This window comes from Salvelinus fontinalis, chromosome 13 (genome assembly GCF_029448725.1).
Source record: "Salvelinus fontinalis isolate EN_2023a chromosome 13, ASM2944872v1, whole genome shotgun sequence".
In the NCBI taxonomy this organism is placed as follows: Eukaryota; Metazoa; Chordata; class Actinopteri; order Salmoniformes; family Salmonidae; genus Salvelinus; species Salvelinus fontinalis.
This window is the reverse complement of record NC_074677.1, coordinates 39432385-39457181: the sequence shown is the minus strand read 5'-3', so window position 1 is coordinate 39457181 and position 24797 is coordinate 39432385. Positions and strand designations below refer to the sequence as shown.

The 24797-nt window shown below is 43.3% G+C and overlaps 1 protein-coding gene across 5 annotated transcripts in view; it reads right to left on the bottom strand.

The window, feature by feature from the left end:
• LOC129868649 (unconventional myosin-XVIIIa-like) overlaps positions 1-24797 on the bottom strand; it is a 111734-nt gene that overhangs the window by 27229 nt on the left and 59708 nt on the right. For all 5 annotated transcript variants that reach the window (XM_055942813.1, XM_055942814.1, XM_055942815.1 and 2 more), the window contains 17 exons: positions 23496-23582; positions 21530-21668; positions 18916-19075; positions 18637-18823; positions 17664-17871; positions 17343-17452; positions 16132-16197; positions 11627-11755; positions 7184-7327; positions 6800-6889; positions 6378-6497; positions 6120-6234; positions 3011-3138; positions 2110-2264; positions 1201-1324; positions 842-1042; positions 648-758 (listed from right to left, as the gene is read on the bottom strand). In XM_055942813.1, the coding sequence (XP_055798788.1) occupies positions 648-758; positions 842-1042; positions 1201-1324; positions 2110-2264; positions 3011-3138; positions 6120-6234; positions 6378-6497; positions 6800-6889; positions 7184-7327; positions 11627-11755; positions 16132-16197; positions 17343-17452; positions 17664-17871; positions 18637-18823; positions 18916-19075; positions 21530-21668; positions 23496-23582 (2274 nt within the window). The remainder of the gene's footprint in view (positions 1-647; positions 759-841; positions 1043-1200; positions 1325-2109; positions 2265-3010; positions 3139-6119; positions 6235-6377; positions 6498-6799; positions 6890-7183; positions 7328-11626; positions 11756-16131; positions 16198-17342; positions 17453-17663; positions 17872-18636; positions 18824-18915; positions 19076-21529; positions 21669-23495; positions 23583-24797) is intronic.

Below are 24797 nucleotides of genomic sequence, written 5' to 3'. Positions count from 1 at the left end.
AGGAGTTTTTCCTAGCCACCGTGCTTCTACACCTGCATTGCTTGCTGTTTGGGATTTTAGGCTGGGTTTCTGTATAGCACTTTGTGACATCGGCTGATGTAAAAAGGGCTTTACAAATAGATGTGATTGATTGATTGATAACATTAACTACACAGTCATTGGGACAGGCTGACAGATGACCATCACTGCAGTGTCAGTATTATCTATCACGCCACATGTCATCCCCATAGGGATAAAGGTTGAGGGCAGATCAATGTCATACTCTATGCGGCACTATATGCCTGACTGTCAATGTGAAATTACTGTGGGTAAAAATGTATAAAAAATTATACAAGTACGTAATCAAAACATTACAAATGACGACAAATCACGTCAACAGTCATTTCCAGATATGGTTGCCATGACTTGTTGCTATTGGGGAAATTAAGGCAGTCAAGATAGGAATTCAGAGTTCAGCGTAATTTGACACGATTGCCTACACATTATTGTGTGTGTTAGTTGAAGTGCCTGTCAGAGCTGTTGTATACTTGACATGGGTCGGCATTTTGTTTTTCTAAAGTAGGGAGGTTATGCACAGCTGATAAAATCACAAATAGTACTGCTGTGGAAAATACAGTCGTGTGCTGAGTGTGAGCAGGCCTTCATACCTTCTTACTGCAGGACTGCCTGATCTCCTCCACCTCCTCATCCTTGCTCTCGATGTCTTTGGAGTGGGTCTGCCGCAGACTCACCATCTCCATCTCCAGACGCAGCTTGGCCTGAAGGACACACACAAATAGACTGTTATAGACCGGCAACTCCTATAAGGGCTCTGTATCGTTCCCCTCTTCACCTCCTCTACCTGCTCCAGCATCTGGATGGTCCCGGCCTGCTCATCCAGCTCCTCTTCCTGGTCTTTGACCTTGGCCTCCAGGTCGCGGAGGGTCTTCTTGGTCTTGGACAGCGACGCCTCGTCCTTGGACTCCTGGGAGGACAGGTCCTGTAGCTCTGCATCCAGCTGCTCCACCTTCAGCTGGACGGCACACAGCTCCATGTCTTTGTCCTGCAGGCAGGCAAGCAGGCAGGCAGGGAGCAGTAAAGAGACAGGGATACTCAGAGGACTCCTGGACCAGCCCAGAAGACATACAGAGGACATGGAGAACATGGTCTTCCCAGGGGCAACGATAACATTATGATCTATCATCCATGTCCAGCTGGTACCTGCAGCTGCTGTCGCAGACTGAACAGCTCCCCAGTCATCATGTCTCTCTCCCGGCCCAGCTTCTCTCTCAGGTTCTTCTCCCTCAGCACCTCGTCCTGGGCCTGGTTCTGCTCCAAGTCAAACCTGCAACACACAACACTCATGTTACACTAATGACAGGCCGTCAGAAAGGCCTCAAGACCTCTCCAAAGATCAAATATTTAACCAGGACCATTTGTTGAGTTAAATCATTTACAACTGAATTTATTGAAATAAAAAACTATTTCACTTCCTCTCATCCCACTGAGGACTATTGCTAGCAGTATAGCCTCCATTTTAACTTCATTATCAGCACTCACCTTTAAATGTTAAGAGTGGGCTGTTAATTTACAATCATGAGCATAATGTTCTATTCAATTGTCTGGGCCAGCTATACTTAGGAGTGTTCAGCTGAATTGTGAAGTGTTCTGAACTGTCAGGTCTCTTAATTCTCTTTTTCTTCTCTAAGAGGAGCCGTCCTCGGCTTTGCACAGCTGAAAATGATTACTCCCACAGAGCATCTTCAATTAGCCCCAGGGGAGAGATCACATTCTGTCACAGCACAAACCTCTCAAGTTCTAAAAGTCTGACTCATTCCCTTGGCTAATGCAATTCCACAGATTACAGCCAGTCTCTATTCTCTGTTCAAATGAAGAAATGTGTAGTAGTATCCTAGGTAGGTCAGCTAGTGAGAGTGAGGAAATTTCAGCAGACAAAGAAACAGGTTCATCACTTCTCCCTCTTTGGATGGTCAGTCATCTAGTGTTATATGTGACCGAACGGAGGTTTCTTATATCTATAGTCAGTGTTAAATAACCAGAGCTGATGAATGAAGACTTTACCATTGTGTATTGGTGTGTGTGCCTGCGAGTGTGCGTGCGTGTACATACTTCCTCTGTTTCTTCTCCAGGTCGTGGTTGCGGCTCTGTTGGCCCTCCAGGTGCAGCTTGGTGTCCTGCAGCTCAGCTGTCAATCTGCTACACTTCTTCTTCAGCTGCTGCACAGAGCGCTGCACCTCATCACTGTCCGCCTGCAAGTCAGTCAGCTACACACACACCCACACAGTATGAGTACTCTACTATCATACAGTATGAGATATCACTACAGTACACAAGGGGACAATATGGAATTAACTTCTTATGGCTGGGGGCAGTATTGAGTAGCTTGGATGAATAAGGTGCCCAGAGTAAACTGCCTGCTACTCAGTTCCAGAAGCTAAGATATGCATATTATTAGTATATTAGGATGGAAAACACTCTGACGTTTCTAAAACTGTTTGAATGATGTCTGTGAGTATAACAGAACTCATATGGCAGGCGATCCAACCAGGAAGTTGGAAATCTGAGGTTTGTAGTTTTTCAACTCATCGCCTATCGAATATACAGTGGGAGATTGGTCATATTGCACTTCCTAAGGCTTCCACTAGATGTCAACAGTCTTTAGAACCTTGTTTAATGCTTCTACTGTGAAGGAGGGGGGAATGAGGGCTCTTTGAGTCAGGGGTCTGGCAGAGTGCCATGAGCTGGCCATGAGCTGACCATGCGCGTTCACGTGACAGTTAGCTTGCGTTCCATTGCATTTCTGAAGACAAAGGAATTCTCCGGTTGAAACCTTATTGAAGATTTATGATTAAAACATCCTAAAGATTGATTCTATACATTGTTTGACATGTTTCCACGGACTGTAACGGAACTTTTGGACTTTTCGTCTGCTCGCGCCGCATGAATTTGGATTACTGGGCTAAACTCGCAAACAAAATGGAGGTATTTGGACATAAATGATGTGCTGTACCCTTCTCTCCAGGTGTCTTTTATTCTGCTGCTCGGTCTCCAGCTTGTCTTCAAACTCCTGCTGAAGTCTCTTCTTGGTGAACTCAGTCTCCCGGATGGCTCGGTCGTACTTCGACCGCCACTCTCCTCCTGTGAGACAGACCAAGGACAGTACATATGGTCAGGGAAAGATGGAGACAGACCATGGGACATTTGGAGTGACCAATCCTTTAAAGCTAGATTGGCTGACTGAACGACGATGAAGGCTCAATGTGACTGAGCCAGAGGATGCTGCTGAGGATCATTAGGTTAGAGAAGATTTTCTGTGTCTCACATTCAAGCGTTGCCAACAACAGACACGGAAACTTCTACTAAACTTTTCATCATAACTTGATAATACAAAGAAAAACCTTCAAGAAACTCAAGGGAACAAGAGTGTCCCTCAAGACATCGTCTCTACTGAGGGAAGATGACATTGAAAGTTCATCAACTGCAAGGAGATTAATTTAAAAATGGACTTGACACCATTGAAAACACAGAGTATGGAATCTATAAGGGTTTATGGTGGAAGGGCAGAACCTAATAGCATAGCTACAGTTGTAAATGTGCATGTATTATTATTATTAATAATAATATTACAAATAATAACATTATAATATCATTCACTTCTCTTTTTTTGACCTGTACTGTTGGAGCTCGGAGAATACGAATTTCACTGTACCCTGCGATTACATCTGTGACCCTGTGCATGTAACTAATAAACTAATCTAATCGATCTAATCTAATCTAGAGCTTTAACTTGGCCCAGAGCTGTGGCTGTCAGAGACTATCTACACCAAAACAGCAGAGAGTAGAGGCGGGTCCAGGTTCATTTCTCAGACTTATCGTTTGAGAGGCTGTCCATTCCCCCTTCACACAGGAACACTGGGGCTTTCCATTACGAACAGACATTTGCATATATATAGTATAATGACAGCTTCCAAGGGCCACCGGCTCTGATCCACAAGATTATTTTCTAATTTATCTGAAACCTCCCCACTCTAGCTTTATGGTGGCCGGGTATTCGAGCTCCTTGACTCACTGGCACAGAGAGACTCAAGGACAATACACCCACAGCATGACACCTCCCTCAATGCAGAAGATCAGAGGAGAGAGAGGGCTAAGGCCTGACAATGGGCATCTTAATTCCACAGAAGATAGGTAAATTCATGGTCCAGTAATATTATAATGCAACTTTTGACCCAATTTCCTACTGTATGGAGTCTCAAATATTGTACTAAGGATGAGTCACACAATACTCTATGCAGAAATCGCCCCAGGTTGCAAAAATTCTAATAGTTCGCCTAATTTCAGTTTATTTGACAAAACAAGTATAGTGTAGAGATTCATTGTACCATCTAAACCACTGTGAAATATAGTTTCCATAACCACAAATATTGTACGAAACTTAAGGAAAAGCATAGAAATAGTGCACATAGAACATATCTACCGCTTCTTAGGCTTGCTTTCAATGAGAATGATAGATCTATAACGCGCATTTCTAGTGAATTTGGTCGGGTCGCCCAAAAAGTTACATATTGCAGCTTTACATACCATTGGCCCCTTTCTAAACTGTGTCTGTTGGCCTCTGAAAAACAAAGGTGATCATGATACAACTTACAACCCACTCTTTCCAATGTAATTTGTGAGTATCCTCTTATACCAGTAGTCTTATACCAGTAGACAGTGCTATGGAGCGGGTTGAGAGCTTCAAGTTCTTTGGCGTCCACGTCACTAAGGACGTAACATGGTCCACACACACCCACACAGTCGTGAAGAGGGCAAGGCATCGCCTCTTCCCCCTCAGGAGGAGGCTGAAAGGATTTGGCATGGGTCCTCAAAAAGTTCTACAGCTGCACCATCGAGAGGATCTTGGCTGGCTGCATCATCGCTTGGTATGATAATGCACTGCCCTCGACCGCAAAGTGCTATGAAGGGTGGTGCAGACAGCCCAGTACATCACTGGGGCCGAACTCCCTGCCATCCAGGACCTCTATATCAGGCGATGTCAGAGTTTACTCTGTTATCGTCCGGCTAACGGTATCGGAGCATCAGCTCTAAGACCAACATGCTCTGAGACAGCTTCTACCCCCAAGCCATAAGACTGCTAAATAGTTAATTAAATGGTTACACCTCTTATTATTATCTATTCTGATGCCTAGTCACTTTACCCTGCCTTCGTGTACATATCTACCTTAAGTACCTCATACCACTGCACATTGATCTGGTACTAGTATTCCCTGTATATACAGTAGCTCCATTCTCGTGTATTTTATTCCTCATGTTAGGCAAGCATTTCATGAGTATCAAGACCCCTTTTTTCCAATTTTCACCTAAAATGACATACCCAAATCTGACTGCCTGTAGCTCAAGACCTGAAGCATATGCATATTCTTGATACCTTTTGAAAAGAAACACTTTGACGTTTGTGGAAATGTGAAATTAATGTAGGATAATATAACACATTAGATCTGGTAAAAGATAGCACAAAGAAAAAAAACACTGTATTTTTTGGACCATCATCTTTGAAATGCAAGAGAAAGGCCATAATGTATTATTCCAACCCAGGCAATTTAGATTTTGGCCACTGGATGGCAGCAGTGTATGTGCAAAGTTTTAGACTGATCAAATTAACCATTGCATTTCTGTTAAAAAATTTGAATCAAGACTGCCGAAATGTGCCTACTTGGTTTATTAATACCTTTTCAAGTTCATAACTGTGCCCTCTCCTCAAACAATAACATGGTATTATTTCACTGTAATAGCTACTGTAAATTGGACAGTGCAGTTAGATTAACAAGAATGTAAGTTTTCTGCCAATATCAGATATGCCTATGTCTTGGGAAATGTTCTTGTTACTTACAACCTTATGCTAAACACATTAGCCTACGTTAGCTCCACCAATCCTGTAGAGGTTTTAAAGTCTACACCCGTTGTATTCGGCACGTGACAAATACAATTTCATTTGTTTTTTAAATATTTATAATATGTTTAATGCCTTTCCTTCACTCAGCCATAATGACAACAGTATAGTCACCAGGCATTCAGTGGGTTTGTGTGGATAAGAGACTTTAGGCAGCAGAAGAACTCACCTGCATCATCATCGTCGTCCATGTCCCCGTTGATCTCTGCCATTCTGATGAGACGAGCCTCCATCACCTCCATCTCCATACACTCCATCTGCTTCTTCATCAAGTCAAACTTAGCCTGAGGTAGACAGAGGTAGACAGAAAATTGAATATTCCCCCTACTAAATGTTACGTTCGTGCTCCATCTTCCCTGTCCTATTACTTAGGCGCACAACAGTAGTGTAAGTACAGACACTCGAGAGTGAGTGAGTCTGTCTGTACCTGTAGGTCCTTCATGTCTTTCTCCAGTCTCAGTCTCTCAGACGTCTCTGTCTCCAGCAGCTGGGAGGCCGACTCTCCAGTGTTCCTCTCATCCGCAAGCTCCGCTGACAACTCTGTGATCTGGAGGAACACACACACAGTATTTAATGTGTATGCCCCATGGCCTGGCCTATCTTCGGTCACAGTGCACTACAAACACACCATCAAAAGGCTACCTATGAAGCCCGAGAGTCATATCCTCAGCCTACTTTTCTTATCACAGACGGAGTCAAACATTGAACAAAGGTGGACTGTTTGAGTTGATAACCTGACACAGCTTCTGGTGAATGAAGACAGTATGACTGAGTTACTTTATACTACTCCTGCAGCAAACGCTGTCTCCCAGAATGCAGTGCATAGAAGAAAGGCCCCAGGAGACTCACCCTGCTCTCCAGTCGATCACTGTTCAATCTCACTTCGTTTCTCTCTTTCTCAGTCTTCTCCAGCTTGCCCTTCAGATGCTGGATCTCCTCCTGGAAGAGAACATACAGTACAAGGACAAATATAAGAACGGGAAAGAGACAGTAGAAAATAGCTACAGCAGAGGTAGCCATATTGGAATCCTGTGCAACACTATGGAGATATTCACCACTCCCACCTGACATCATATAGCAACTCCGGAGACTTGACTCATGGTCGTGGGTGTGCAATCACACATTTCCAAGTATGCAAACCCTTACTTTAGTCATGTGGAGCAGATTTGCAGTGGGTGAGGTTGGATGGCTAAACAGGCCATTACAGTCAGAAAGAGAGACAGAGATACTCACATCTTTTCCTCGAATCTGTTCCTCTGTGAGCTGCACCTCGATGAGCGGCCGTACGGTGGTGAACAGCTTCCACCAGGGCCAGCCCTTCACTCCCTTGTTCTTCTTGATGTTCTTCTGGATGCAGCGGATGGCCAGGTCGTGGGTCTGCTCAGCACACAGAGAGAGAAACACAGCCCACAGAGAAAGAGAGTGGGTGGGACGGTAGTGGACTGTCCTGTATGGGGCTGAGAGAGTGTGAATGCAGAGGAGAGAGTGGAAGCATAGTGGAGTACAGTGCAGAGGAGGTACAGTGCAGCAGAGCTCTACTACAGAAATAGAGTAGAGAGCCACTCAACGCACTAACTGCAGAGAATGAATATCTCATCAGATTAGTATTATCAGCCTAAACTTCACTGTGATTTACTCTTTACTATTGAATAACGTGCCATTTTTGATCTTGAGAAACCCTAGCCCTAGTCTCCATTTTATTGACGTACAGGATGGCTGGACATGTACACATCCAATAATCATGTGTTGCAGCATCGACTAACCAGCCAGGCCTCATCAGTCAGCCTTCTCTGGAGGGTTGCTGCAGACTATTTTCCAAGGCTGGAAGCTCTTTTGATGAATTATATCAAACATCAATACATCTTGGAAGCCGATTCCAAGTGTTACACGATTTCCATGCAGCTTGTGCATGAGCATCTGTAGTGGCGGCAGATTATGGCAAAACCCAATTAGACAACACAATATTCCCAGCGTCAAGTAGATTCCGCCCCGAAGTCAGCTTCTATGGCCAATTAGGATTTGTTACGCCATGAAAGCCGTAACACAGTGCTACATTCAGCAAATCTCAGACAGACATATTCAACAGGACTCATTTGTGATGTTTAGACCTTAATGAATGAGGCAAACAGAAGATATATAAACAAAGGGCTATTTATATTGAGAGGGTGTCTGTCTGTCTACTGTATGTCAGTCTGTGGAGAGGATGTGAATCGTGGGCCAAGATTCTGACATAATCATCTACACTCTTAGAAAAAACGGTGTTATCTAGGGGACCCCCGAAGAACCTTTTTGGAACCCTTTTTTGTAAGAGTATAGGGCTAGGTAGGAGTGGATGTCAGTGCCTGGGTAATAGCTTTGGTTCGGTGTGTCTCTCTCCTACCTGTGCGTGAATGTGTGTGTGGTCTGCATGCATGTGTGTGTGCGTGCGCTGTGTTTGTGAAGACTGAGCTCTACTTGACGGTGCAGCAGAAGCACCCGCCCACACCACCTGCTTCCACTCAGCACCGCACTCCCTGACTTAAAACAAGCGCTTAATTAGGAAGCCCATCGGCTGCTCTGTTCAATTCCCCCTGGCTCCCAGAGGTATACATGAGGAAAGAAAACAAAACAGCGGAACACTGGGCTGTGTTTCAAAAGAAAACATCCTGTCTTCCATATACCCTCCCTCCACTACTGTACGAGAGAGAGAGAGACACAGGCACACTTTCAAAAGGGAAATTGTTTCTTCTCGAAAGGGAGATATATATTCCTGATTAAGTCATGCTGGGATGACTTCAAAAAGCTCTGGAAACCATGATGAATCAATCAAAAGTTACAGGACATTCTATGACACAGCCAGCCGCTTATCAAGCACCATGGGCTTTTAGTATGTTTGCCGCTGCCATAGAACACATTCCTAACACTCTCAGAGTGTATTTCCATCTAACCACGGCACATCTGTTGAGAACGGATACATCATACAGTGACATTATGGAAGCCTAATCAAATTTCATGAACGGGGAAGACCGAGTGAGAGCCCTAGTGGGTTTCATTATACAATCATTATTATAAGACAGGCTTCTGGATAGAGACACACTCCGTTAATCTTCCTCCTAGAGAGGGCGGGAGGAAAGAGGGAGGAGGGAACTCGATTCGCACAGTAATATACCACTTCACCGCATTCCTCCAATTACACTTTTCTATTTCTTGGGCTGGTGCATTTGGAATAACTACTTTTTTACCTACTGCATATATCTGTGAAATGTTATATATTTTCAGGGCAGACAGAGAAACGCACATGGCCTGGTCTATCATCATTATTATACTGACTAAACCAGACAAACTCAAGAGGTTTGCAATGAAAAACTCATTGTTTTATAGTCAATCTAGGGCAGCTAAGGTTCTGTGACTTTTATCTGGTTAGCAGTGGTTGTTTCATATCAGTGTATGGAAACGGTTATTTCTGTTCCAGTAGAAAAATAGAAGACTAAAGAGTTATTTGAGTAATTCTTGGTTTGGTGGTTCATTGTTCGCTGGAAATAATATCCGGTTCTTGACCTGATTGAACATTATATAACTTTTTAGATAATGTGTTTGTCTGTAACATCATAGTCATCAAGTCATGACTTCATATGTTTATGACTTTATATGAAATTACAGACAAACACATTATCTAAAAAGTTCATATAATGTTAAATCAAGTCAAAAACCTGATATTATTTCCAGCGAACAATGAACCACCAAACCAAGAAATACACAAACAGACATAGACTTCTATTTTTCTACTGGAACAGAAACAACCGTTTCCATACACTGATATGAAACAACCACTGCTAACCAGATAAAAACCACAGAACCTTAGCCGTCACCCATAATTGAGTACTACATCTTACCTCACAAAAACCTGAACTTCAGTTCAGAGGCAAAGATTTTACGATAAAAAAATCAATTGAATCTTATCTTTCTATTAAAGATAAACGTACGGGAAGAAACAGAAGAGAAAGCATTCAGAAAAAAATAGGCGACCCGAATAATGGATTTAGTAATGGTACAGTCTTCATACAGTTCCTCAGTGGTGATTTCCTGCCCTTTCCAGTGGATTATAAAGCGCTCCTCACCCTGAGTCTCTGAACGATGGCCTTTGAACTTAATAAGAGAAAACCTTGGCCTTTCCCGGGTTCCTATTTCCACCACATGCCCATTACTCAAAAGCTGCTTATTTTGTCATGAGGGCAAAAAGAGAAGCACAAATCTTTAATAGAAGCAGAGATAACAAAAATGTCTAAAGGCTAAAAACTTCAGCTTTTTGCTCAACTAGGTAAAAAACGATTCCCATAGGCCACCTTGGGAAGATACTGCAACGTATGTCCGTTTCTCAGAAAGCTTAAAGCCACATGGATGCTTCCTGGAAACAAAGAGAGTACAAAGACATGGCTGAAATGGAGGTAGTGTAGAGCGTGTGTGGAGGTGAAGGAAAGTTCCAGCCAGTGAGTGTAGTGATGTCCTGTGGGTGGTGCTGTACCAGCCAGTGAGTGTAGTGATGTCCTGTGGGTGGTGCTGTACCAGCCAGTGAGTGTAGTGATGTCCTGTGGGTGGTGCTGTACCAGCCAGTGAGTGTAGTGATGTCCTGTGGGTGGTGCTGTACCAGCCAGTGAGTGTAGTGATGTCCTGTGGGTGGTGCTGTACCAGCCAGTGAGTGTAGTGATGTCCTGTGGGTGGTGCTGTACCAGCCAGTGAGTGTAGTGATGTCCTGTGGGTGGTGCTGTACCAGCCAGTGAGTGTAGTGATGTCCTGTGGGTGGTGCTGTACCAGCCAGTGAGTGTAATGATGTCCTGTGGGTGTTGTGTACCAGCCAGTGAGTGTAGTGATGTCCTGTGGGTGGTGGTGAACCAGCCAGTGAACTCAGTTCTAGCCAGGCCAGATGAAGGCAGCCTGCTCACTCAGAGCATAATCACACAGTGAAGGAGAGGAGTGCTGGATTCCATACATCAACTGCAAAAATGCTATCAGCGCCAGAGATGGCCCCATATCATGTGGAGAGAGATTAATGGAGAGATAGAACTGAGGAGAAGGAGATGCTGGCACGTATAATAGGGCTGCTTTTAAAACGAGCTGATCAATAAGAGTGTGATTAAGGGGGACATGCCACCCCCCTGTCCCTGGTGCAGATAGTGACAGTGAATCAGTGAATTCAGGTGGGATGGGGTGGGGTTAGGCCAATAGATTTACTAGGTCCTGTTGTCATTAGTTTGAGATTTACAGCAGAGCTAGCTGTAGTCCTATGGCGAAGCAAACAACCTTTAAAATGGGACCTGGAACAGGCTCCTTCACTCCAGACTCCTAGGCAACCACATCTCTCTAAGTTTTATTCTCTGTCTCTAAATCAATAGTAAAATATTGTTCTGTAGAGTTTACTGTAGAGCTTGCCGTAGTCTACAAAAAGACTTCAGGAACAGGGGGAATATACAGTAGGAAGACTGAACTGTTCTCTACAAAAAAACTATCAATGTAAATCATGGAAAATAAATCCTGGATTTCAAACTATAAAACAGATTCTGATCATATTGGACAGTCACAGTCATAGCCTTGACATACACAGTACATCTGTGTCTCCTTCCCTGCTTCTATCTTTAAATCTTGCCTTTCTTCTCTGACAGCTATCTGGATGACGTGAAGCCGTGGTGGAGTCATGCCTACCTTCCTCTTCTTGAAGGCCTGTCTGGCCAGGTACCCACTGCAGGCTGCTTGGAACAGGGTGATGTTGTGTCTGGTCTGCTCATCCCTCTGCTCCTCCAGTTTAGCCAAGGTCCCCGCTCTGAAGAACAACTGGGGAGGAAAGTACACACCTTTTAGTTCATCAAACAAAATAGATATAGTCAGGTTTGTTCAAGTCTGAAGCTGATTTAAATAAAAATTGACTTGAAATTGACTTCAAGAAAGTATGCCTTTTTAGCACCAATTACACAAATAAATTACATTAACAAGAAAGCAGTAGATCCATCCACTGTAGTCTAAAGACAACAGCCCTTTAATCCAAGAAGACTGGGTATAAAGTATTTGAGCATGTTTGAGTGGTAAGGGGAAAGCAACCGACTGTAGATGAAAGTCGAGGAGGGAAGTTGGGGAGGTATATTTATGACAGCAGAAAGTCGGAAACTAAAGTTGTTTATGAAAGAATTTATTTATAATGTTAAAATGTACATGTCTCCAACTCCCATACCACACACTCACAAACTGACATCATATGCGTGTAGGCTACATTGTACAATCAATCAGTGAGAGAGCCTCAAATATCACATTCATTTGTATCACTCCATCGTATACATGAATCACGCAAAAGCTCCTGTTTCAGTCATTCTTCCCCATAATGCAACAGACTTTGAAAGGCGGTGAAAAACGACGGTCACCGACTTGACAAAAGTGATCCGCTTGAACGCGCCCGTTATCTCTGCCAGAGAGTGTCAGCATTGTGTCCATATTGGCTGGGTCAAAGATGAAACAGAGTTAAAGGGCCAGCAGAAGTGCCGTCACATGACAATCTCCTATCATTCACATACACTCTGAGAGACATCATCAGGCCAGGGTCAGGCACAGTGTGAAGACTGGTGGCAGTCAGTCAGCTTAAAGGCAAAGTATGGATGGTGATGGGAGATTTGACAGGCTCCAGTGCTTAATAAAAGATCAAACCTCCCTGGCATACATGAAAGAACCAGTAGATGGAACAGACACACATTTAAGCAGGATATACTGTATTACCAATACGAAGAGGGGTTCAGAAAACACACTGTACTGCAATGTTAGAGGGAGAATGTCATGAATTTGGCTTCAAAATAAAACAGTAAAGTCATGTTTGTCATATGCATTTTGTCCATAATGTAAATCTACATCAGAAAACCACAAGTTAGGAGATCTCTGGGTGTCGGCGTCATATTATGATCAGAATGGGTAAATCAAAGTGGACATGAGACGTGACTTCCTGTTGTGGCAGTGTTTACCACAGTGAGAGTTGTGTGGTGGACCCAGTGTCATGAGAAGATTTGGTGCTGCTGTTAATTGGCATTCTGCTGAGGCCACTGCTGTTGCTAGGACACCGTTGGAATGCTTTGTGAACCACCATCTTGGTGCTAATCTACTCCAAAGGCCATTTCAATCTCCAAACCCCGAAGGCAACAACAGCTGTCTCCCAAGAAATTACCATTTTTAATTACAATACTTTCTTGTTGGCTATGGGCCACTTCTCAGCTGATGGGATTAAACAGAAGTGTGCCAAGCAGTGTTTACTGTGATTAGTCTACAAGTGCCAGGGCGAAAGACAACATCGAAGACCATCACCTGCCAGAAATTACTCTATACCGACATGAATACAAAGGAGACATGATTGTGCGTCTCACGGTGAGGCTGGAAGGCAGGCATGCCTCTCAGACCCATCCTCCCCAGCCAAGAGACTTCCAGGGAAGGCAACACTTGTCAAGACAGTTCATGCAGGGTCACAAACACATCCCAGCTAACAACAAACAATCCTACAACTTTAAAGTCTCATTAGGTCATTAAATAACGTTTTCATAGGAATGTTTCCAAACGACCATTCCCTTAATGTCAAATAGAACTTACCCAGAACTTAAGATAACGTTCTAGACACGTTTCATGAGCATGTTACAAGAACATTCCTGTGTCCAGTTTTCTGAGAGTTAGGAAAATATTCCATAAACCTCCTACCAAACATACACAGAACATGGTTGCCATGTTCTCAGAACATAAGATATTAATATTCTAGACACGTTTCATGAGAATGTTACAAGAACATTCCTGTGTCCAGTTTTCGGAGGGTTTCCGAGGGTTAGGAGAATATTCCATCAACGTTCCACCAAACAAACACAGAACATGGTTGCTATGTTCTCAGAACAAAACATATTAATATTCTAAACATGTTTTTATGGGAACGTTGCAAGAACATTTATTTATTCCGCACCTCCTGTCATTACAGGCTGCATCACATTCGGCCGTGAATGGGAGTCCCATAGGGAGGCGCCTAATTGGCCCAGCGTCGTCCGGGTTTGGCCGTCATTGTAAATAAGAATTTGTTCTTAACTGACTTGCCTAGTTAAATAAAGGTTAAATAAAATTATGCCATCCATGAGTAACATGCGCAGGTAGCCTACATCAAGTAATAGTTTGACAATCAGTTAACATCATGACTAGTGTTTATGACACATTACAAAGGGAGGCGAATACATTTTAAGTGAAAAGACATCTTTACTGTTAGGTCCATAGAGATCCTATTAAATTCATATGGATACTGTATGTAATTACAGTATATGATCAAATAGATAAGTGCATACTAGTCATGATGTTAACTGATTGTCAAACTATTACTTAATGTAGGCTACCTGCGCACGTTACTCATGGATGGCATAATGACAGGAGGTGCGGAAAAAATACATGTTTTAAGCCTCATTAAAATATATTTTTCTGCTTAGAATTTCCGACATTTGATAGGCTATTTGTTAGTCAACTTGTCTATAATTAGATACATGCAGCTTCTCTTCTGTCATTACTTGATGCTCGTCTAGAATATTAAATAAAGCCCTGCTCACCAGAATGTCATAAATCGATAGAATGATCAATGTATCATCAACAATCTAGTTGACATCGGTAAAGTTCTCTTTAATTTCTGCTTCTGTCACGGAGCGAGGACGTTAAGAAACCAGGGATAATTCCAAATGACATAATTTTGACCGGTTTTAAGGAAATTAAAAACTGTGAAAACAATCCCGCATGTTTCTGATATTTTAGTTAGTCTTGGACGTATATTTTATGTGGTTGAAAATAAAATACTGTCAGCTTTTATGCTGCTGAAAGAAATTGCACGTAGGCCAGGGACACTTAATTCTGATGAAGTTAATATTGTAATAGTCTCAATGTGAGGCCTATAGTCAGTGTCCAGACTTATATTTCAACTATTAGGCTACTGGACTAAAATAATTCTGGCATCACTTCTAAATTAATGATATTCAGTGAATGTCATTCATTAAGCCTCCTACACAAGTCTTGTAACTCCAATTGATGCATACACTGCTGTCCATGTGCGTCTTGGTCTCGGCCACTTATCTTCGCCTTGGCAAAAATGTGTTATCGTTGAAACACACCGCATTTTGAGCGTATTCCACAAGTTTTCAAGAATATTCCCAAATTGTTCATGCGACTGACATGAGGTAATGATAAATACTGTGATCGCATACAGTTTTCATGGAATCTGTTTTCATTATTGTGATAGGCTCATGTTTTACCGGTACGGCGTACCACCACTAGTTATTTTACCAGTAGTTCATACCGGACCATTCCAGCTTGCTTTCACCCCTGGAATAGTACAAAAATAACTGATAATGTACACAGACATGGTGACGTAGCAGAAATATATGAATGTTGTGAACCATAAGGTTGTGAGTTCAAATCCCAGGTGAGGACATAATAATTACTGTATAAATGAACATGCACAATGTAATAATTTATGTGGTGTCAAATACGTACGTTGAAAGCACTGTGTGTGTATCCCTAACCTTGCCAACAGACAAAAAAAGAGCTGTGAATGGATCAGTGGTTCACCAATCAGGGCCTTGATGGGCTTGGCAACAGTTACAAGGTGTAATGTGTAATAAAAACACATTTTTCTAAGAACATGGCAACCATGTTCAGTGTATGTTTGGTAGAACGTTGATGGAATATTCTCATAACCCTCAGAAAACTGGACATGAATGTTCTTGCCATGTTCAATAAAACACATCTAAAACATTAACATTGTAACCGTGTTCTTAGTTAGATAAGTTCTGTTTGACATTAAGGGAATGTTCTCCTAATACAAACACATGCTAAAAAGGTTCTCAGAATATTTTTGCTAACAAAGATAGAATGTTCCCCTAACTAACAGAAAACTAGACCCCCAAACATTAGGGGGAAATTACGGGGAACATTATGAAAACGTTCTCTCTCCTTAGAATTGTTACTGGGATTCCTCAAGGAAAAACACGTGGAAGGAGGAATCTTTAGCTACAAGTTGAAGAAACCTACTGTATGCATGGGACAGAATCTGTTTTCTGAGTTTCTATAACCCCTTTTCACTCAATATAATATGAACAGAGGTAGTTTAACCAGTGACTAAATCAAAGCGTGAAGTGTTTTAATGTTGTGGTAGTAGTGGTACTCACCCTACTCAGTCCCATGTGATAGCTGCTCTTCTCCAGGTCCAGGGACTCCAGCAGCTCCTCTACCGCCTGGAAACACACACAGACACACAGATCATTCCCTGCCCCTCTACCCCCGGATTATCCCTCTACAGCAGTCCCGTCGAGCTGCCAACTGACACAATCCCAGCATCCCATCAACCACTCCTCTAATCAGACAGATTGACAGAACCCTGATCTGTAGTCCTTTCACATTCTACCTCACACATCCGGCCCGATCCCCACCCTCTCCTCTCCTATTCTCAAGGACACAGAGCATGTGCAGGGAGAGAGGCAAAAACTGACCAGACAGCTCGTCCTCCAGAATCCACCTTCTCCAAGCTTGTTCCTCCTGGCCCCGTGGTGGTCTCGGCCCCATAGCAGCCTTGAACACATACAGCCTCTGCAGAGGGGCACCGCCTGCAGCTCTCCCTCTCTGTGTTACGGTCTGTCTCTGTGTGTCTCTCTGCCGTCCCTTTCCCTGGGTGGTGTGGACAGGTCCACTTGAGCCTCCAGCCTGAAAGGCCCCATCTAGATTACACTGTGAGAGGAGCTGCAGCACCGAGCACTGAAGGCCTTTTGTCTGACGACGTTTCCACAGAAACCCCGCTACGAGACACTGACGCAGGGGAAAACTGCTTTTCTCTCTCTGTACCACCTTCGCTCAGTCTCTCACACTCTTCTGTAAAGAGTAGCTTTTGTGTTCTTTTCCCCACCATTTCACTTCAGCCTGGCTCCTCTTTCAGGGGACCAATACACAATTGACCCTCATTGATAGTTAACCTCAGAGTGGAACCCTCATTAGCAATCCTCCCTTCACAGGTTGGGTCACACTAAAATACTTTTAGGCCCTCTCACCATTTACATCGCACATAAACCATTGCAGTGGAGAGTTCCTATCCTAAGAAAATCATTAGGGTAAAACCACCAGGCAGACAGCCTCCAGGGTAGACAATATATTTCACAAAGTTGATACGTTTAGCCCTAAACCCCAGTGCAATTAGAAGGCCTTTCGTTTCTGTCTCTGCTTCTGCTATGTTGATTAGGTCATCACAATGGCTCTGATTAACAGAGGTTTATTCCTCTGTCAGTGGGCTACTGACAGCCAGGAAGGAGATGGCCTCTTCAGTTTATTAATGTAACACTACAGACCTCATCTATGCTCCACACACACACACAAAGAAAAATAGACTGACCCTCTTCTCATCCTTCACTATGTAGTTGCGGCCAAGTTTCTTGGTCAGGTGTGGTGCCAGCACATCGAAGCGGCGGCGGAATTCTGAGAAGACCATGTGATCAGGGTATCCTGTAAAGACAACGACATGGGGGCAAGGTTATGGAGCTACAATGTTTTACACAACTATTTATTCTAACCACATAGTCTACGTGACATACAGTAGAGCAGTGTTGGTCGTTTGGTTTGTTTGTGAAGGAAACCAGACTCCAGTCTAGGCAGGTCAGACCCTTCAGGACCTTCATCTAACAACCACAGCCTCTAGTTCTGTCAGCCTTCTCACCTTGTCTGTAGATTCTGAGGGCGTCCAGCAGCTTGGAGCCGCGGAGCTGGGACCGGAGCAGGGCCACATCCAGCTGCATCAGGCCAGAGTCTCCACTTTCCCCCTGGGACTCCAATTCCCCTCTGCCCGCCCGCAGGGCATCAGCATTGGGCAGCAAGCAGTGGACAAAGTGAACCCTGGACCTCCTTACCGTGTCCAGCAGAGCGTCCTGAAGGAGAGAAGGGTTAACTGGGACTCAAATGATAACAGTGATAGAGGGCTAGAGGATAGGGCAAGGCCTCACCGTGCACTGAGAGAGTAGCCCAATTTAATCACAGATCAAACGTCGTTAATCGTATGCAAAGGCACCACACAGTGGCTCTCACACATTTCATACATTAAGCAATCTCATAAAATAATCAGCTTTGAAATACCAGTTGAAATAAATGGTGTAGTTAAGAAATGTACTCTGGACCAGGAAATCTAATGCCTAGACCCTGCACTGGGATGGCTTCTAGCTCCTACCCTTTAAAGCTGTTATAACACAGCAAAAACATAGGAAGAAAGATTATACATTTAGCAGACGCTCTTATCTAGAGTGACTTACAGGAGCAATTAGGACTAAGTGACTTACTCAAGGGTACATAGGCAGATGTTTCACCTAGTCGCCTTGGGGATTCGAACCAGCAACCTTTAGGTTACTGGCCCAACGTTATTAACCGCTAGGCTACCTACCGCCCCAAACGCTGTGTGAACACCTCTCTCAGAGGGAGGGCATACATTAGGCAATGCTGATTAAAAGACTCCATTTACTGAATCAGCTCGTGTATAGGATTTAAATGAGGGTCTTGTGGCCCAACAACGTGGATATACACATAATGAAACATGAACAGAAGTGGAAATATAATAAGTTATTTTGGGCCCTCTAGATCTCTCTCCCTCTCACAGTCCCTCGACCAGACCTGGCCCCTGCAGATGGCCCCTAGCCTCTCACCACTTGTAGTTTGATCTGGATGCAGAAGGACTTCTTCTTGACAGCTGCCACCCCGGTGGTGAAGGTCTTCCTCATGCTGGTGGCACGCCGCAAGGTCAGCTGGGAAACGCCCTCAAGGCCAGCAATGGAGCCTGACAGGATGGTGGCCCCACCCCCTCGACTCATAAACAGACCACTGATGTTCTTCCTAGAGAGGAGAGAGACAAATCCGACACGGTCAGAAATGTTTGTTGCAAGTGTTGCCAATCAAGCTAAAACATTATGTGGGACGGGTGTTACTTTTGGGAGTCCTGCAGGAGACTCGCTGCATTGGTCGAGACAGGATTCTGTTTAGCATGGCTCAGCCAACCACGGGTGTCATACTCCACCCAGTCTGTACCATGGCTGTGGCCCAGCAGGAAGTGATGTAGTCTCTCACTCTTCAACAGCAAGGTGTGACCTGACCAGTAGAGAGGAGTTGATAACAATTATGTATGCCAATGTTTACGTGTATGGATGTCTACAGTATGTGTGGTAATGAACATAATGTGAAAAAGAAGAAAAACAACAAATCATTGTCACCTTTGAGCAGACAATATACTTTCTATAAACCTGTATTTTTGTTGTTTTTGCAGTAAAATTATTTTAGAATATGGTAGTTTAGAAAACAGAGAATTCTTTGAACATAAATACTGTTTGCTGCTATAGTTTTTCCCCCACTGTTTCTATTATTCTTCACTGTAAAACAGAGTGGCACATTGCATACCACAACATATCTGGGTGATTAGTTCTGTTAAAGTAATCTGTCAACTCTGCCACTGTATTGGTAGCCTGACTGCCAGTCTGTTTATGCTCTCTTCCCAACTCCTTATGGAATTGCCATGCAATTGTTTGGCTTGACAATCACGACGCAGTAGGCAAAAGCACAAACTGATCTGGGACCAGGGTAGTGTATTAGTGGGTTCAATGTAAAACTGACTTTACCCGATGATGCACATCCATTCACTCCTTTGCATTGTCATGACAATTCTGAATCATAAAAATCATCCAAAGGAAAGTTGGTAGAATGTTTGAATGTAGAATGTCTGGTCGATAAGAGTGACAGCGTTGATTTGAAACCCATTTTACTGCTTTGCCATGGTGATTCTATTCATTAGAATGCAATTACATTTGAAAATGATGATATCAAAATGTTTGAAGAATTAAGAACGTTCGAACGGTTGGTTGATAGGCACTAATGCTGATTTGGAAAATCCAACAACCTCAAAACTAGACGTGCGCCTTGTTTCTGCTATCCAAGATTTTCAATTGTTAACTCGGTAGAGCATGACACTTGTAATGCCAGGGTAGTGGGTTCCATTTCCGGGACCAGCCATACATAAAATGTACGCACGCATGATGTATGTCGCTTTGGATAAAAGCATTTGCTAAATGGCATATCATTTTACAAAATGAGCTTCTACACCCAGCAATTTAACCATGGATGGCACAGGAGCATCGATATCTTCCTATCAAATTGTTTTTCTTATCAGTATTTGGTTAATTGCTTATTTTTGTGTATTATCGACATTCTATACTGAACAAAAAAAAACAACATGCAACAATTTTACTGAGTTACAGTTCATATAAGGAAATCAGTCAATTGAAATTAATAAATTAGGCTCTAATCTATGGATTTCATACGACTAAGCAGGGGCGCAGCCATGGGTGGGCCTGGGAGGACATAGGCCCACCCACTGGGGAGCCAGGCCCATCCAACCAAAATGAGTTTTTTGACACAAAATGGCTTTAATACAGACAGAAATACTCAGAATTTCATCAGCTGGCCAGGTGGCTGGTCTCAGACGATCCTGCAGGTGAAGAAGCCGGATGTGGAGATCCTGGGCTGGCGGGGTTACACGTGGTCTGCGATTGTGAGGCCAGTTTAACGTACTGCCAAATTCTCTAAAACGACGTTGGAGGCGGCTTATGGTAGAGAAATTAACATTTAATTATCTGGCAACAGCTCTGGTGGACATTCCTGCAGTCAGCATGCCAATTGCACGGTCCCTCAAAACTTGAGATCTGTGGCATTGTGTTGTGTGACAAAACTGCACATTTTAGAGTGGCCTTTTATTGTCCCCAGCACAAGATGCACCTGTGTAATGATCATGCTGTTTAATCAGCTCCATGATATGCCACACCTATCAGGTGGATGGATTATCTTGGCGAAGGAGAAATGCTCACTAACAGGGATGTAAACAAATTTGTGCAAACAAATTTAGAGAAATAAGCTTTTTGTGAATATGGAACATTTCTGGGATCTTTTATTTCAGCTCATGAAACATGGGACTAACACTTTACATGCTGCGTTTACATTTTTGTTCAGTGTATGTTTAGAATGCACTTAGGTACATATAGAACTGGTTTTATGAGTGAATTTCTCAGATATCTGGCATTGTGAGTGCTACTGGAAGTCCCAGTTCCTAAACATAACCAGCTTCCGCTTCCACAACCAGCACCTGAACAGGAGAAACACAGGCTGTTCCACAAGCACATGGCGGTGAGGTGCAAGGTTGAGTTTTACAGAAAAGTGAGGAGGGAGTTCTATGATCGGCGTGTGACCTCAGGCAACAAGTTGCTATTTTCTGATGAAGAAAGAAACTGGAAGCCATTCCAGGGGTGCTAGAGTTGGCTGCAGAGATGGGCTTCCTGTGAATCTTTGCCCCTCTGTTGAATTACTATTGATTTATTTTGGAGAAGTAGTATTAAGATAAGATTGGATAATATAAAACGAGATTGGTAGGCATAGTAGGTGTGATAAGTGTAGGTTAGTGTCTATTTTAATAAAAATAAATATTCAGTAAAAATAAATAATATTTGAAGTATAACAATAGTGATGGATTTTTTTTGTGAGGCGTGTGTGTCTCTGTACCTTTGCTCTCGCCCTCGGCAGGGCCGTAGTAGCTGAAGAGACGTCCCAGTAGAGTGTCCTCAGAACCCCCAGGCTGCAGAGCCTCCTCCTCCATCAGCCACAACAGGCCCCGCGCCTCATCAGTCCTCAGCGTCCGCACCTGGCACACACACAGGTCAGACTCGCTTCCAACCCCTCACCTCACTGAATAGATAACATCTACTGTACTCTGACACATTTTCAGTCCTTCGGATGGTTGTAGAATCAACAGTCTCACCAAAATACACACAAACAGACTAACTGGGCATCAGTTTGCTTTTCAGCCTACACATACATACTGACTCACTTTAGAAAACACACTCAGCCAGCCCACTCCTACTCAAACTCCAAGGCCTGAAGCGAAGCCAGCTCTGATCATCTAACCATCTACTTTGTGGAATCATTCCGGGAGCCTGAGGAAATTTCATCAACATTTGTTGTAAGGCTTTCACCTGGAATACCACAGCACCTCCCAACTCTCCTGACTATTTCCACAACAAACACTGACACAAAATAGTGTAAAGGAGTCAGCTGATCATATTTAGCACCAAAATACCCCGCTGACAACACAGTGAAACACTGCTTTCAGATTCATGCTTTTTAATAAATAACAACCACAAAAAAATACAATCTTTTTTTTTCATCAAGCAATTGCAGTCAGGGTTTTTTTAAGGTCCAGATGGCAGAGAGGGACAGGCCATTAGCCATGACTCTCATTAGGCCTAATATCAGAGTAATAGCTCAGAGAGCACTGGAGCGTTCAGGAAGCCTGCTCTAAACAGGCCACTTCAGAAATTACCACAAGAATGCTGGCCGCAATTGAGCTTTTTGGTATAATTGAACTCTAACCCCTTTTTGTCTGCAAATTGCTCTTTCTGAATTAAAGAATAAACAGTGTATACACACCTACTGGTAGAATCTGAAGAAAATGCTTTTTATCAGTGTTAGCACATTGTTATTATCAATAGAGAATGATAACTACTGTAGTAGTGTTGAGTGCAATGGCCTTTTAGACCTAGAAAAAGCTCAGCAAAGCCATATAAAGGCTCTCTGTTAGACACACAAGTACACAGTAAAACCTGTTCCTGGGCCTCGCTAAAAGCCTTCATGGCAAGCAAACAGACCCCAGTGAACCCATGGGCACTGAGTTTTTTATGTCAGGGGACCACATTTGAAGTGTCAGTGTAAATCCAACTGTCAGCTTTCATCCTAGTGTCTCGACATCAACAGAGAGTGATCTCTAAGAGCGTGGGCTGTGCTGTCCCATTCTTTTGTTTTTGTCAGCCTTCAAAGGCTTTGGCCTTCTGCAGCCATCTGCTATAGCCTGGTTCAGTGCTTTTGATGACAGCTCCAGCAGGGCCAGGACCCCTTAAAAGGCAGAGCACTCAAACCAACTTATTACACCGCCGACCATGACACTCTCAACACCTTGTCATTTTTGTTTCCATGGCACACACACAGGAGGAGAAGCAAAACACAGATTTTTTTTCTTCCAGCTGAGTGGGTTTTCTAGTCTTTGTTTACTGGATGAAATGTCTGCCTTTTCCTTCAACCCTCCCTGTTGATTCCTCTACAGAAGCATTCGTATATTATGCACAATGAAAACGTTTACAATTAACCGAAAATTCTAAAATCTGCAAAAATGCATACAACTGACTCATTTGTGAGTCACAAAGGACTCATGAATGTAATTATATGTGCGTAACAGTGCACGGTAAAAACGGTGTGGGCAGTGAGAGAGGCAGGGTGTCAGGACTACAGAACAAAGTGGCAAGAGCTTCAGAAGGGAGTTTAGATAATGATGCTCTGGAATGTGCCATTACTAAAGAGAAATCGCACAGAAAGGTGGAGAGACGGAGTACTGCTGTACAGCGTGATGCTGCCATGGCCATAAACTCTGTAACCAGGCAAACTCGTGTGAATATGGGTATTAAAGGAGTGTCCTTACCAGTGCTTGACTCGACGCTTGGTCTACTGCAGCTACAGACAGAGACGTGTTAGGTTCCATGTCATCTAATGGAAGCTCTATGTTCTCCTAGAGGGTTGACAGGGGGGGGGATTAGTAACCAATGACAACAACATAGGTCTGAAGACATGGTGCCAAGTTTGAAGTTTTCTACTATAGGAATTAGTTCATTATCACCTACAGTATAGACATAATAACATAATAAATAGTAATAGAATGTTGTAAACTGCTCATAAACTGCTGTTAAACGGCTACAGGCTATGAAAGTCAAAGCATTGTGTTTTTTACAATGGGAGTGATTAGACATACATCGGTTAGGACAGAGTGTTGGCAGGGATAATTCAGCCCTATTATGATGGGTGTATAGTCTAGTATTCTGCTATGAGAAGAGAGGGAGTTAGAGAGTGGAGAGTTATTCATCCTCGTCGAGCGAGCAGCTCCACTGCTGTGCAGCTCAGCCCAGTTCACACAGCCAGTGATGAGTGACCTCGCTTTGGGCTCGGCAGGGGAGGAGAAATGGCAATCATATGGCCATTATATAGGCTCACTGTGTGACACTATTGATGAGAGGGAGGAAACCATGAGCTCTATGTAGCTCTACCTTGCCATGGCTTACAGGCAGGAATAGTGCAGATTTTTTGTCCTGATGTATGGATTGTATGGGAGTATATATATTTGAATCCTTAAAGCAGGGTACCACAACTAGCGGCCCGTGGTCTGAATTTGGCCCGCTGGTGATTTTATTTGGCCCCCCAAGTTCTCTGAGAAAAAAAACGATTATATATTTTTTATTGCTGGACATAAAGGACTGTAAAAACACTAGCAAATCAACTCCAAATAATTAACGTTTTGAAAATATGTCCCAAAGTATTCCCACGTATAATAGAGAGATATATGTGTGATCATATACAAACGTAAGCAAGGTTTGAAATGATGATGTTTTAATCAAACACTATATCTGTTTGGGCTACTTGTAGTCAATTTGCAATATGCACATGTTTTGTAAGTATGCTCCGCCCCCTGACCATCCACTCAAGAAGAAATTGCCCCGCATCTCAATCTAGTTGATGATCCCCGCCTTAAAGTTTGAATCAGCAGTTTCTACATCAGGGTTTCCCAAACTCAGTCCTGGAGACCCCAAGGGGAACACGTTTTATTTTTTCACCTAACACTACACAGCTGATTCCTATAAATCAACTAATCGGCAAGCTTTCATTATTTGAATCAGTTGTGTCAGGTTAGGCTAATAACCAAAACGTGCACCCCTTAGAGTCCCAAGGACCG